The sequence below is a fragment of the Benincasa hispida genome, chromosome 2 (assembly GCF_009727055.1).
Source record: "Benincasa hispida cultivar B227 chromosome 2, ASM972705v1, whole genome shotgun sequence".
Lineage (NCBI taxonomy): Eukaryota > Viridiplantae > Streptophyta > Magnoliopsida > Cucurbitales > Cucurbitaceae > Benincasa > Benincasa hispida.
Window position 1 is genome coordinate 20,464,031 of NC_052350.1, and position 15,398 is coordinate 20,479,428.

At 30.9% G+C, this 15,398-nt stretch overlaps 1 protein-coding gene across 1 annotated transcript; it reads right to left on the reverse strand.

Annotated features, from left to right (window-relative positions):
- Positions 1-2,038: 2,038 nt before the first annotated feature.
- Positions 2,039-5,684, reverse strand: LOC120071896 (uncharacterized vacuolar membrane protein YML018C-like). The gene is made up of 8 exons (XM_039024309.1): positions 5,467-5,684; positions 4,863-5,321; positions 3,779-3,996; positions 3,607-3,677; positions 3,243-3,344; positions 3,003-3,120; positions 2,784-2,919; positions 2,039-2,667 (listed from the first exon to the last, which is right to left on the reverse strand). The coding sequence occupies exons 1-8, from the start codon at positions 5,545-5,547 to the stop codon at positions 2,578-2,580; spliced, it is 1,275 nt and encodes a 424-aa protein (XP_038880237.1). The 5' UTR covers positions 5,548-5,684; the 3' UTR covers positions 2,039-2,577.
- Between the last annotated feature and the right edge of the window lie 9,714 nt (positions 5,685-15,398).

Below are 15,398 nucleotides of genomic sequence, written 5' to 3' on the forward strand. Positions count from 1 at the left end.
TGAAAAACTGTTCACCATCTGAACTATCACTTTCTGTGAGTTGTTTAGTTCTTCGACACGCTCTTCCATATGAGCAATAGAGCTTGTTGAGTTGTCCTCACACTCAAAGCTACCAGATATGGTAGCCTTTGCTTCTAGGGTCTCAACCCTTGTCATCAACTTCTTGACGAGCATTCCATTTAAGTGGCCAGCTACCACATCGATTCCGTCGGCCTTCTCAGAGATTTGTTCTAACCAACTTTCTAGGAACCGAACATGATCAGGGACTTCTCTTAGATAGATCAGTTGCTCTTTTATCTCAACCAACGATCAACATGGGACTTGCCCAACTGTTTTGTAGCAGACATGATTGCAGCTTTTCAACTTCACGAGCCAACGTGGCTCTGATACCAACTATCACAATCGCCCTTTCGGAAGCTTCACTCAGCGATTGTGTAGCACTTGTTCCTTCTCGAGAAGCCAATTCGAATTCGGATCGTCAATGGCACATCGGGTGCCTCTACCGTCCTCCACCCCCGTTTATGAGAAAACGGTTTTAGAAAACAGGTTTAGAGGAAAAGGTTTTCACAAAAGTTTGAAAGCATGATTTGAGTAAAGAAAGCTTGTAGTAGACTAGAAAACAATAAGCAACAACAACGACTTTATAGCATACTATTCCGGGTATGAGGAAATGATGGTTAGTCTTATCCCCATATAGTGCATTTTGAATAAAAAGCCAATTGGCACCCTTGCATATGCAAAAGGGCGAGCTGTCACTTACAACAAAAGTACAAGGAAATCAAACTAACTTAACTAATGAAATACATAACATAAAAGCATGATAAAAAGGGATTGGATTGGCATGTGGCCACGGGCAACACGCCTTGGACAAGCATGACCGTTACAGCAGGCACATGGCAATAAATTTTTGGGAAAATACCTTTATGGTCTCTAAGTGGATCTAATTTCTGTTTAGTCGTCCCTAGGGGCTCCCAAATGTACACAAAATAGTTCTTAAGTTTTGAGTTTGCTTTCAATTTAGTCTCTAGGTCTCAAAGTATTACAATTTTACCCTTTAAATTTGAGTTTTGTTTCAATTTTGTCTCTAAGTTTCAAGATTTATACTTTTAACCTCGATTTTTTGTTAAATACTAACTTTCAGTTTTTAATGTTAATATCTATTAATGAATTTAAAAAAAAAATAAAAGAATTCTATAATTAATTAAGTTTCACTATTTAAATTGAGGTTTAAAGACTAGTTTGGTCTTTATACTTTTGGATTTAGTTTACACTTTTAAAATGTTCATTTTGGTTTCTATACTTTCAAGTTTGGTTTATTTTGATTCTTGTATGTTTAAAATATTTATTTTGGTCCTTTTACTTTCAAATTTGATTCATTTTGGTTCTTGAACTTTCAAACATTGGCCATTTTGATTCTTTAAAAGTGAAATATAAATGAAGGGTCAAAAATATGGTTACATTATAAAAGTACAATGACTAAAATGAACCAAAGTTAAAAATACAAGAGCAAAAATAAACATTTTAAAAGTATAGGGACCAAAATAAACATTTTAAATGTATAAGAACCAAAATAAACTAAAACCAAAAGTATAGAGATCATAGTATTTAAACCTTAAATCAATTTTAAATTTTCACATCATATAATTTTAAATCAATCAATTCATAAACATTAACCCCAAAGATTAAAAATGAGTATTTAGTGAAAAACTAAGGTTAAAAGTGTAGAGCTTGAAACTTACAAATCAAATTAAAATAAAACTCAAATCACAAGGGTAAAATTATAATATTTTGACACTTAAAGACTAAATTGAAACTAAACTTAAAACTTAAAGAATTAAAATTGTAATATTTTGAAATATATGAAGTAAATGAAAACTATTGAACTAGATTCAAAATATAGGGACCGAAAAGAGTTTTTCCCAAAATTTTTATACAAAATAAAAAAAGAATACACACAACAAGGAACTTGATATATATATTATTTATTCTAAATATTTATCCCTCTGATGTACATACAAAATCCTTATCCCATATATATATTCTTATCCAAAAAAAACCTCCATATCCCGTATATGATAAATTAATGTATTTCAAGTCGGTGAATAATATGTCCAATAATGAAAAATCAAATACAAGCATCTTTCATTATTCTTAGTCATCCCATTTCCTTACAAACTTTGACCTTCCCAGCCAGCCTTTTGTTTTTAGGTAAGTAATGAATATCTGGCCAAAAAATTACCAAAAGAAAATAAATTCAGGGAGTGAACAGAAAAAAAAAATAATAATAAAAGAAAACTAATAAAGGAAAAAGAAATTCATAGTTCATATAATAATATTATATTGGCAGAAGAAAAAAACTTGTATACTTATTTGGCTTATTAAAACTCAAAGTAAGTCATCACACAATCTCTTTCCTTGGTGAAAATTTATATATATATATATATATATGCTTGAAGTTTTAACCATTTTAGTGATACAAATCACTCAAGCATTATTTGGGAAAGAAATTGTTCCCTCCAATATATATAATATAGTCATATGATTAATTAATAAGACCAAATCAGCCTCGTCACGTATTTACTTCGCTCCATTGAAGAACTTCTTCCGCAATTTCAACTTCGGTGATATCCAATCCGAAAGGTTAGCAATCATAAATCCCAAAAATACCTAAACAACAAAATTACATGTTATTTCATTTAATACATTGATAAAGCTAATGTAATACGTAAGTAATTATGATATCAATATCTAAAGTGTGTATGTGTATATATATTATTACTCACTTGAACGGATCCAAAAATGTAAATCAAAGAATAATGTCGGCCGTGGAGGACCATGTCTCCTAACATGGCAAGTGGTATAGTTAGAGATGCACCTAAAGCGGCTACAAGTGGACTTGTCCAAACAACACCCATCGCCCTGAAATTAATTAACGATGAATGATTTCAAAGATTCATTAACTTTAATTTAGTGATGAATTTTGAGGGAAAATTTATAGTTACCAAAAGTAATCTGAGACAAAATTTGAGACAAAGCAATTGGCAAGCACAAGTTCTGCCACTTTAGTGGATTGAGGTATCATAAATTTGGGTTCTATTCCAATGGCTCTCAATGGCCATACTGAAAAAAAAACATACAAAATAAATTAGAAAAAAAAACCCAAGTTTAATTGAGAATTTAAAACAACAACAAAAAAAAGATGTTTTTATTTTAATTGATGAGTATTAATTAAAATTTCTTACTTAGCCACCAGAGAGTAGTGAGAGTGAATAATCCAACATATCCCAAAAATTTCTGCATGTCAACTTTTTCTCCTTCTTCCCCTGCATACTTCTTCAAAAGTACTGCATGAAATCTTTCATATTATTAATTGCAACTATAAAACCATAAAATTAGGACAAGTTTAATTTAAATCCCATTTTCTTACAACAAATTTTGTTAGATTATTTAGAATAATAACTACTTTGGTCTTTATCGTAATATTTTGCTTCAAACAAATGGCTAAAAGTATTAGGTAGCAAAATAATAATAAAAAATAGGTTAAAAATTATTTTTGTCCCGAAACTTTTCAATTGGTAAGATTTAATTCTTATACTTCCAACTAACCATAGTAGAGTCCGTCGGTTAGAGCAGAGAGTAGAGCAAAAATATCTCCAACGTACGAGTGCTTTCCATGCCTAAAATTCAAGCATATATATAATTCGTGAGTCGATGTCTTTACTTTGTCTTTTGTATCAATGAAGATGTTGTTCTTACTTATAAATCTAAATGAACTTACTCGGACGAGGAGGATCGGACTTCATCTCGAGCCCAAGTCTTGCCGACGGTAGTCATGGCCACGCCGGCCATGCTAACGATGACGGCAACAACATTGACAATGGTTAAAGATTGTCTTTCCAAGCATGCGTCGATTATGAGTGTGAACAATCCTGAGGTTGAAAACAATATGGTTGTGGTTGCTACGCTTGTTCTTGCCAATGCTGCATTTGTAAAATACTGCAAAATTTTCACAATTTCGTTCATAATTTGGTCGGTTACAAAAATTCCTTTAATTTCAAGTAATTTAATTGAAATACAACTTCACAAATATTAAGAAAGTTGTAAATGAGATAAATAAAGTTTTAAAACAGTTGAGTTATACACGTGTTGAAATATGGTACGGTGTACAATTTGGTAAAATCTTTCCTAATTATACGAAAGTGATACTTAATTAATCCATATGCTTTAATTAATTCCTAATTTCATCTTAAATCTTTAAAAATTCTTATTTGTGTCCTTCCAATTTTTCCTTTTTTATTAAGCTTAAACTTTTGCTGCCATCATTTCACACGTGAAGTCCAACTTGTGACATGTTGCACATGTTACTAATTTCATACATTAACAAAATATATTTCTTAGTTGTGATATGTTACTAACTTAAATATGTTAATTAAAAATAATAAATAATAGACATGTTACTAATACAGGAGCATAAATAAGACTAACGTGTCTAAATCCTCAATTTTTACTGGTCGAACTAAAAATTAAAATAATAATAACAATATGTTTAAATGTGAAATTGAGAATTTTATAAAAATAAAAGATGAAATTATTGAGTATTATCCTTCACACTTTTTGTATATTTCGTTTAAACTTTTTATTAAGTGTGAAATATAGTCGAAAGAAATAAACGAGTATTTTCTTAAAGAAACATGTAAGGTTCGAACTTTTTGAATGTTAATATATCTATAAATTAATTGAGCTATGTACATGTTAACAAAAGTAATGGATCTAGAATGCACGAAATCATCTCGAGACAACAAAATCAAGTTTCCTTAAAAGAAGAAATGGAAAAAAAAAAAAAAAAAATTGCATGTACTAACCTCAGAGACAAACCAAATGGGACCAATGACAAGAGCCAAAACAGCAATTTGCTTTGTACTACACTTTGTTTCCTCTGTTTTCAATATGGTCATCTCCAAATTTTCAGGTTCACATTCACAGCCACCATTATGATTATTATTATTAACTCTTAAATCTTCACCTTGAATAATGTTCACCACACATTGAACATCACCATTTCCCACCTCTGAAATTATATTATTATTATTATTATTATTATTATTATCATCATCTTCTATAGAAGATTGGTTTGTTCTTTCTTCTAAAGCTGGCAATGGAGGCTGAAGCTCTGCAACTTTTCTGGAATTTCCATTTCGAAAATGACTTCTAAAAATCTTCACTATGCATTCCTTGATGAATGCAATTGCAAGATAAGCCACCAACATGGAGGTCCCAACATACGTCACCACAAACGGATGCTCGTAATCCGTAAAAATACTCTATCAAACATCGAAACATCGTAACCGTTACAAATACGAATAAATGATTGTCGATCTATTTAATATGATATCATAATAATAAAAAAAAAATTTAACACATTAGCTTAAACTTTTAAATTAAGAATAGCGTAAGTATAAAAATTACCTGTGTAATCTCGGCCGAGGCAACCCATATAACTACAACAGCAACAAGAAGAATCAGCCCCACTTTGTACTTCCAAGCCATGAAATCAAGATGATATTACACACAAATAAAGGCTTATAAATAAATAAAATATATATATATTATATATATTCTCTTTTGATTTATGAAAATAACCCAAATATTTAAAATATATAGTTGGTGTTTAACTGATATGAGAAATAAATTCAGTGGTCTTTTGCTTAAGAGCTTTCCTCTAAAATCACTCCCTTTATATAACCATTTTCTTACATGCTGGTTTGGTGAAAAATATATATATTTTTTAAATAGATTTTCTATTTATTATTATTATTATTAATAATAATTTTGGTTCAAAGGGAAGATTTGTAATGTTGTGGTGAAGGTGGAGCTGCCAAAAGTCTAAAATGGATAAATATTATTATTTTTTTTCTTCATTTTTACTCTGTTTGTGAGTTTCTCTGTGGCTAGTCGCATTTGAAGCAAAAATGTTCTTTTTCTCTATTTCTACGTATTTCTATTTACTATCAATTTTCTTCATCAAATTATTGACTAAATTATCTCCACAGGACTAAAGTACAATAACATATCCAATTTATATATCTTTACATTGATATTGAAATTTAAGCTCATGTAATTATGTCTTTGAAATAATGTAATTTATTTGAAATATTTTGTTTTCGCCTCTAGACGTTTGAAATCTTTTCTACTTCTAATTGGTACACTTATGTTTACAATTTTTTTTTTTTTCGTTTTTAGTTTAACAATTGTAGGAGTGGATGAATATTGAAATTTTAAAGAAAAATTAATATAGAGTAAATAAATTGTTTTGTAATCTTATATTTAGAGATGTATTGATAAAGTTTGACGAATTTGTTTTATTAATCTTTTTTTTGTGAGAGATTGTATTTTCTTTTTTTTTTTAAAAAAAAAAAGTGGTGGAAAACACATCCCTCTTTATTGTTTTTTAATTAATTGTGAGGATGAACGTATCTCTCACTTTCTTTCTCCTTTTATTGTTTTCTTTTTTTTTCTTTTCTTTTTAATGTTAATTTTTTTTCCAAAAAAATCATAAATAATTTTATAATTTATTAAAAATTATTAACAATTTTTATTTTAAATGTTTTTTTTAACTCTATTGACATTTTTTTTTGTCCTTCACATTCAAATGATATTAGTGGAGTTTGTTTTTACGAAAATAATAATTATAGAGTTTTATTATCATGTAAAACATCTCCACATACTTAGAGATTAAAAATATTATTTTTTTAAAAAATTTTAGAGACCAAATAAACACTAATTAACATCAAATTTTGGAACAAATTTTTTTTTTTTCAAAGAAAAAATATGGGAGATGCATCTCTCTCCAATTTTTTTTTTTTAATTAATTGTGAGGCATGTGCATCTCTCATTTATTTCTATTTATTTATTTTAATTAATTGAGAATCTTTTTCTTTTTTATACTCGTCCATTTCTATATCTTTATATTGATATACTTGTATTCATATATCTTTTCACTAACATTAAAATTTAAGTTCACATAATTGATATCTTATTTATTGAGTTATATTTGATTTGTTATGTTCACATCCATAACAGAGAAGATGCAAATTTTTGTTATATTTTTAGTCTCTAGTGTAAATGCTTTATTTTAAATGATTGTAAACATAATTCTAATACCATGGTAAATTTTATTTCGGAATCCAAGTATACGTGTTACCAGAAATATTCGAATTTTGAACTTTCATTTTAATAAGGTTATATATAATATTTTGCACATGTGATGCAATTAATCTTGACTTCAAACGTGGAGAAAGGCAATTAAGGAGATATATTTTTCTATGTATATATATATATATATATATATATATATATATATTTGAATAGGTAATAATATACATTTTTCTATGTATATTATTTTTGTACGAAAAAAGATCACAAAACACTTTCTTTCCTTTTTTTTATTTAAAAAATCTCCACCCTCAACTTCCTTGCAAAATTTAAAAAAAACAATCAACTTTTATTATTTTATTTCAAATACTTGAGTGATATGTGTATTGTAACATGAGCATATCTCAACTGGTATACATTTATGTTGATGTCGAAAATTGAACCAACGTTGAATTTGTAACTCTCGAAGAAGAGTAACCCAATATCCTACAAAATGAACAAATCTAAACATCAGTGTGGTATTGAGTCAATTCTATTCCGACACTTAAGAAAGAGTTAGGTTTGAAAATAGCTCAAGTGATATAAAATAAGTTTGAGTTTTTAGCATACCTCTCTTTGATCACAGCTCGAAGATTATATAGGTCGATCTTTTAGTAACTGAAGCTGGCACGACCTTTACTCTTCCAAGCCACTTCCAAATTTCTCTTCAGTCATTATCCATTCGAGCCATCATTGGTAGGGTTGGTACACACCTCAACCATTAATGTGTTTGATCTTTGGATGAGCTTTTGGTATCTGATTATCCATTGATTAATGAGTCATTAAACTTATTATTTAATTATGACTCTTTATCCAAACTTAGCAATAAAATTACCCCTCTATGGGTCTGGTTGGGCTTTTCTCGAACTTCATTGACATATTCATCCTAGGCATCTCTAGCTTTATTGACTAAAGAACCCTAGTAGATCTTGGTGATATTAAACACATAGATGAATATTTTTTTTTTAATTTCTCAACCCATGATTTTCATTAGTTATTATTAGAGTATGTAACAATTTTTCGCAGCTCGATCTAGCATCTCGGGTTGGCAACTCGGGTTGGGAGCTGGATCTAGTGAAACTTGTAATTTCATCAAGTCTATTAAAATTTTTGTATCCAGCTTTTATTTGCAGCTCAAACTTGTAGCTTGACCTATTGAAACTTGCAATTTCTAGCTTTACTTCGAAAAAGTTATAGCATCCTTTGTAGCTTAAGCTGGCAACTTAAGTTTGCAAGTTGATCTAATGAAGCTTTAATTTTAACTTTTTCCTGTATAACTCTCATTTTTCTTACAAACTCAATTGTTAGAGCATGTAACACTTCTTCGTGGTTCAATCTGGTAGCTCGATCTAATAAAGCTTGTAATTTCAGTTTTTCCTTCAACGAAGTTATAGCATTCTCTGCCCCACTCAGGCAAGACGGATTTTAATCACAAGACAAAATTCTTATTTTTCGAGTAAAATAGAAGACTCAAAAAGATAATTCTCATTGCTTAAATAGAAAAAACCACGACATTTTTTTCAAACTTGAAACAAAGCTGAAAAATACAAAGTTTTCATTAAGAAAGCAATAATAGCTTGGATCAATGCTAATTCGACGCACCATCACTTGTGGATGCACTTCGAGTATGTCATCTGTTGACCAAGCAAACATATCTACGTTGCTTCTTAGAAAAACTATAATAGCTTTCCTCTTGTTAACTTCCTAACCTTGTTCCAATGCTAACTCTCTAGGTGTTAGATAGCAATGAGATAAACTCTAATGGCACAGTTGGCTTGCCTCGAGGCCTAAACTCAACTTCTTTCTTGAGATTGGTAACATCATCCAAGTCATTTCATTAATTAATGTATCACTCACCATGGGTGCCGAGGCATGATTCTTGACCTCGGGCTCCTCTATGGCTTGAAGAAACATCTTATCTCCCACTCTAGTAATATCATCAATGGCATGCATTACTTCTACTTTACCCTCTAGATTTCTCATGACAATCTGATAGCATTCTCGAGCATCAGTTGCTCTCCTCTTACAATCTCAACACCATTTGGAGTAGGTAACTTCAAAATTTGATGATAGGTAGATAGACCATATCTCATTTGATGAAGGGAAGGTCTTCCTAAGATGGCATTGTAGATTGACTTATCATCCACCACCAAGAACTCCATCATGGTTATTACACAGGTCATGTCTCTGCCAAAGGTGACTGGAAGTTCTAAGCTACCTTCCGGATATACCAACTGCCCGTCGAACTCTAACAATGGGGTTGTGTTTCTTTTCAAACATTCATGCCCCAATCTCATAGCATCGAAGGTGCAAAGAGATAAGATGTATGTCGAACTACCTCTGTCCACTACAATTTGATGCAGTTTAATATTTGTTATGGTCTAAGACACAACTAAAGCATCATTATGAGGTTGATGCAGATTTACTACATCTTCCTCAGGGAAATCAATAACTTGTTCTGTTATAATAGTAGAAAATACCTTTCAAACCACCCTTGGAGAGAGTTTGGCCTCTCGTGCTTTTTTATTCTGCTTTCTTCTAGAATCGCCTCCGATTAAGCCACCAATCTTAATCCCTCTAGGTAGTGTTGGTGTTCGATCTCTCCTACTTCGAGTTGTTCTGGTTACCATTCTAGTCACCGCTTTCTTCCACATATTTCTTCAAATGACTTCGTTGAATTAAAATTTCTATAGCTTTCTTAAGGTCAAAACATTCTGTGGTAATATGCCTGTGGTTCTTATAAAAGTGAAAATATTTGTCTCTATTTCTATGATGTGAACCAACTTTCAACTTGGCTGGCCATTTCAACATTTTCTTGTCCTGGATTTCCATCAAGATTTGCTCCACATGGACCACCGTAGAAGTGTAATGTTCAAACTTGCTAGGTGGCAAACCTTTGTGGGTCGCCTTCTCCAGCCACCGACCATTCTTCTGTCCTTTTATCCTTGTTCTCATGTCAATCCTCATCTTCTTGTCATTTTGACCTATGATGGTCTGAACAGGTGGCTTTCTCTTCCTAACCACCTCTCGAAAGAAGAAGCTCACCTGCGTTAATGTACTTCTGTGCCTTAGAGAAGAGCTCGACATAGGTCGTAACTGCTTACTTGCCTAAGGACCAGAGAAACTTCTCATCCTTGAGTTTGGCTACGATAGTTATGAGAGCAGCACCATCGGTATAACCTTCAATCTGCAAGGCTTCACTATTGAACCTTGTAACATACTCTCTTAATGTTTCATGTCTTCCTTGTTTTATAGTGAATAGATGAATGGGAGGTTATCTTTAATCTCGACCTCCTAGGAAATGGGTAATGAATGCCATTGCCAGCTCTCAGAATGAGGCTATCGACCTTCTCCACAATTTTTTGAAACACTTTCGGGCTAGACCTGCAAGAGTAAACAAAAAGGCTCGACATTTGATAGGATATCAGAATTCATGGAGTTCCATCCACTATTGTAATGTATCCAAATGTTCTACTAGGTCTTTCAATCTATCATAGGGTATCATAGTTGGTAACTTGAATTTAGGGGGTACTGGTTGTCACATGATTTCATACGTGAAGGATGGGTCTACCTAATCTAACAAATTATCAAGGTCCAATCCTTTGTGATCTTGTGCCTTCTTGATATCCTCTAACTTGTTTTGGATTCGCTATAACTCAACCACCCATGATTGACTCTTCACTTCCTTGTGATCCTCAACCTTCTTTTTTCACCTTTGGTTGATGAGATCCCGTAAATTTGTACTCGTGTCAGATTTTTCTGCCCAATCCATCCTTCGAATCTCTGTCCATTCACCCCTCTGAATTGTTGAACGCCCCTAATGTGTGTAAGATCCTCTAGGCTGACTCTTGACTAGAGAATAGTTTTTTTTTTTAACAGTAAGAGCTCAAGAATGGTTATCGACAAGTAGATGCTTCTTCAGGTCTGAATTATTAGCTCTCCTGTCGTTCCCTCCCAATATCAGCTTTTCTGATGCCTTTGGTTCAGGAACCTCAGACTCTTCCACCCCTTTAATTCCTAGACTCTCCTTCTCTTGAGGCTAAGCTAGGCTCTAGGTTTGTTCTACTATTTAACTCAATCTAGTTTGTTCCTAATAATTTGTACCGTCAATTTTGAAATTTAAAAAAAAAAAAAAAAAAAAACCTTTTCTTTTAGAACAATTACGGGAGTGGAAGACTAGGAAATTGTACTTGATAATTTTGACTCATCCCACGAGAAAAACACTCAAAAGACAAATTTAGTTTTTATTATTATTTTCTTTTTCCCAATAACATAAAAGGAGGAGACTATGGGACCAGACCAACCTTTGATAATTATGACGTCACCAAGCTCTATATTCAATTATGATTTTTCAATTCTGGTCCATTCATCTCCTGACCTCTCTCTCATGTAGACATGTAATTATATTTATCTTTACCAGGCTTAATAAATTATGTTTTCTTTCTAATCCCTACCTAACCTTATAATTTATGTTACTAATTTCTAAATTCAAACCAAGCTCGTTTCTTTTCTTCTTTTTTTTTTTTCCTTTTTTTTTTTTAAAAAAAAAAGAAAGATCAATTAATTATAAGATATTTATTACTATTATCGCAAAGACGTAGCTCCTTCATAAAAATAAAAACACAAAATCAAAAGAAGAAATAGTTGATTATTCAATTATCATTTCACAATTAGATGAACTCAAACTAAGGAAAAAAAGAAATTCTTCATTTTTTTCCGTGACAAAGCTTACTTTCCTCTCTTTATGTATTACTCTCATTTCTTGAAATATTTATTGGAAGAAAATCTAATGGATTTGGAAACAAAGTAAAAATCACTTTTCAAATATTCCAATTAATTTAAAACATTTTTCGAATAATAGCTTTAAAGTATTTTTTCCAAAAGTTATTCAAGAATTATGGACTAAAACTCACTTTATATGAGTTATTGACACATTTGTTAGACATATTATTTTTAGATGTAATACAATTTAAGTAAACTTGAGATTAGATTTGCTTAAAAACAAGTAAACCAACCACATTAAAATTTTAAGTTAAATTATGTTTATAATTTGTATCTCTTTTTCTTTTGAGATCTAAAATTTGATCTCGCATCCCTATAATTATTGTACTTCAAAATAAAGAAAAAGAAAACTCAACTTAAATATTATAAGTAACATTTCTATAGATAATTGTGGAATATTTTAGAACTTAAAAAGTGTAGTTATTGCAAAATATATTTTTGATAGGGACAACACCATCCAACTATTTCCACAATGGTAAGATATTGTCTACTTTGGACATAAACCATCACAATTTTGTTTTTGGTTTCACCTCAAAATACCTTATATCATTGGAAATAATTGTTCTTCCTTATAAACTCATGATATAATAATAGTCAGCACAAAAAGTAATCATTTTAAAAGTGTATCACCTAATTGTAAAAATATTAGTTAAGTTTGATATGTAATTTTAGTATGTGTTAATATTATTGATATTTATGTTGCCAATTCATCTTATCCATTTATCTCTTGCATATGGTTGTTTATATTTGTATTAGAATATTTTACTTTGCTTTATTAATCGTGCAATATATTAGAATCTATTATTTTACCATTATATTTATTCAAATATGCACTATTTTATTATTTTGTGATTGTGTTAATCACAATTTTATGCTACATAAACTTATTATTCAAATATTTTTTAGTTTCAAATATTGTTTAATTAAATAAACAAATAAATAAGTATTTAAATAATTTTATTGTTTATTAATCACAAAAGAAAACGTAATAATTAAAAATGTTTAAATTTAATAAATAAATAAGTTATTTTTAGAGTAGTTCTTGTAAATAAATAAATAAAAAAAAAACAAAAGTATTTACAATCTATAGCAAAAAATTTGTTAAGGAAGCGAAGTTTTTCTTTCTTTCAAAATTCCTAAAATATCCTTGCGATTTGTAATCCGTGGGTCCTCACCTATGACTTCTTCCTCGTCGTTGTTCAGCTTCTTCCTCGGTGTTCTTCGTCATCGACGTCTTCTTCCTCGGCCTTCTTCCTCATCGACGACGTCTTCCTCAGCCTTCGTCCTCATCGACGATGTCTTCTTCCTCGACGTTCTTCTTCATTGAAGACATTCTTCCTCAACCACAGTATGACTTCTTCCTCAATTTTTTTCTTCGATTTTCTATGCGTGTAGGTCTATGGTTCTTCCTTGATTCTCTTCTTTGATTTTTTTGCCCACGTTCGTCTATGGCTTTTTCCTCGTCCACAACGTCGTGGTTCCTCAGCCACACTATTTGTCTCGTGAAGTACTTCACGAGACAAAAGACAGAAATGACATGAAGTTGAGTTCTTTGAATTCATTTCGTGAAATAACTTCACAAAACAAAAGACAGAAATGACGTGAAGTTGAGTTCGTTGAGTTCATTTATCTTGTGAAGTTCGTCTCATGAAATAACTTCATGACACAAAAGACAAGAATGACGNTGAAGTTGAGTTCGTTGAGTTCATTTATCTTGTGAAGTTCGTCTCATGAAATAACTTCATGACACAAAAGACAAGAATGACGTGAAGTTGAGTTCATTTCTCATAAAGTTCGTCTGGTGAAGTAACATCACGAGACAAACTTCACGAGACAAAAGACATAAATGATGTGAAGTTGAGTTCATTAATGAGATGCATCTAATTACTTTTTTATAGTTTGTATTACATCTAATGAGATGCATATTGTTATCCACAAATGCTTGTTCTAGTCTTGCATTATTGTTTGATGTTCATGTTCCTGTTCCACCTATTTAAACATACAACTATCAGTTTATATTCTATCATTCACTATCATTCACTACTATCATTCACTACTATCATTCACTATTATCATTCAATGAACATTGGTAAACTTCTATCACTGTCTATCGTTGATAGACAGTGATAGAAGTCTATCACTATCTATCAACGATATACATTGATAGATATTAGTGATAGTGTAAATAACCATGAAATGTGATAGATAATGATAATGTCTATCACTGTCTATCAGGTACTTCTTTATATACTAAAGCGTGACATCAAGTGTAAGTAGTCTATGAATGATAAAAACATCAACTATAAAAGAAATATCAAAACACCAACTGTAAGTAGCCCCAACTAAACATATCTAAGAAAACATGTGTATACATTAGTAATGGTATGAATGATAGACAGCATAGAACACTTAATGTCACATATAGACACTGATAGTAGTCTATTAGTGTTTATTTGTAATAGACATTGATAGCCTCCTATCACCTTCTATGTACTTATTTTCTTTATATAACAACATGACTAAACCACGAAATGGATCCTATAAGCAAACTAAACTAAAAACAAAACAAATATCAAAACATATACAATCCAATAAGTAGCCCTTAACCAAACAATCAAATATCAAAACATATATAATCAGGCTAAACATATATGAGAAAATGTTCTATCCGTTTATATCACTAATAAACAGTGATACACCACTATTAATGTCTATCATATGTTTATTTATACCTTCAATTTTAGTTTCCCTTGTTCTCCCTTTTGAGTTTTTATCTTCTCTTCTCTTGTCTTTTTTTTTTTTTTTTTTTTTTTTAATGATTATTCTCATTTAATTGTCTTCCTTTTGATGTTGTTTATCATCTGCACACAAATTTTAAGGCTAATAAATATTACCACTAAATAAGAAACTAGAATTAGGCTTACTAACTATATTCACTCATAAATTGATAAGAATAAAAGAAAAGAGTTATACCTTTTAAAGTTGAGTAATTACTAATGCAGTGGTAGAAGAAAGATGCAGCAAGAAGTAACAATGGAAGAAAGATTAAGAAGAAGAAGAAAAGGACCAAGAAGCAGCAGATGAGGATGGAAATGAAGCAGCGGACGAAAAAGGACGTAAATAGAAAGAAAAAATGTGAAGCAACGTTGATGGAAGAAGAAGAAGAAGAAGAAGAAGAAGAAGAAGAAGAAGAAATTGATTTTGAGAGAATGATGAAATGAGAGGATTGGAGGAGATGAAGCATCGTTCGTTGGAGGGAAAAACCTTAGAGAAATCGCAACAATTAATCATGGTTGGGTCAGGTTCCGGGTTGGGTCGCCGTCTTTTCTCCCATTTTTTTTCGGTATTTTACATCCTTTTTGTGTTTGGTTTGGGCTGTAACCGTTTCTTAATCTTTTTTGCCAAAAATTTAAATACTTTGGCCT

Coding starts and splice junctions, on each gene's coding strand:
- LOC120071896 (XM_039024309.1), bottom strand. CDS start 5,547: ATGGCTTGGAAGTACAAAGTGGGGCTGATTCTTCTTGTTGCTGTTGTA. Junction 3,997..4,862: donor CCATTTGGTTTGTCTCTGAG/GTTAGTACATGC, acceptor AAAATTTTGCAG/TATTTTACAAATGCAGCATT. Junction 3,345..3,606: donor AACCGACGGACTCTACTATG/GTTAGTTGGAAG, acceptor GATTTCATGCAG/TACTTTTGAAGAAGTATGCA.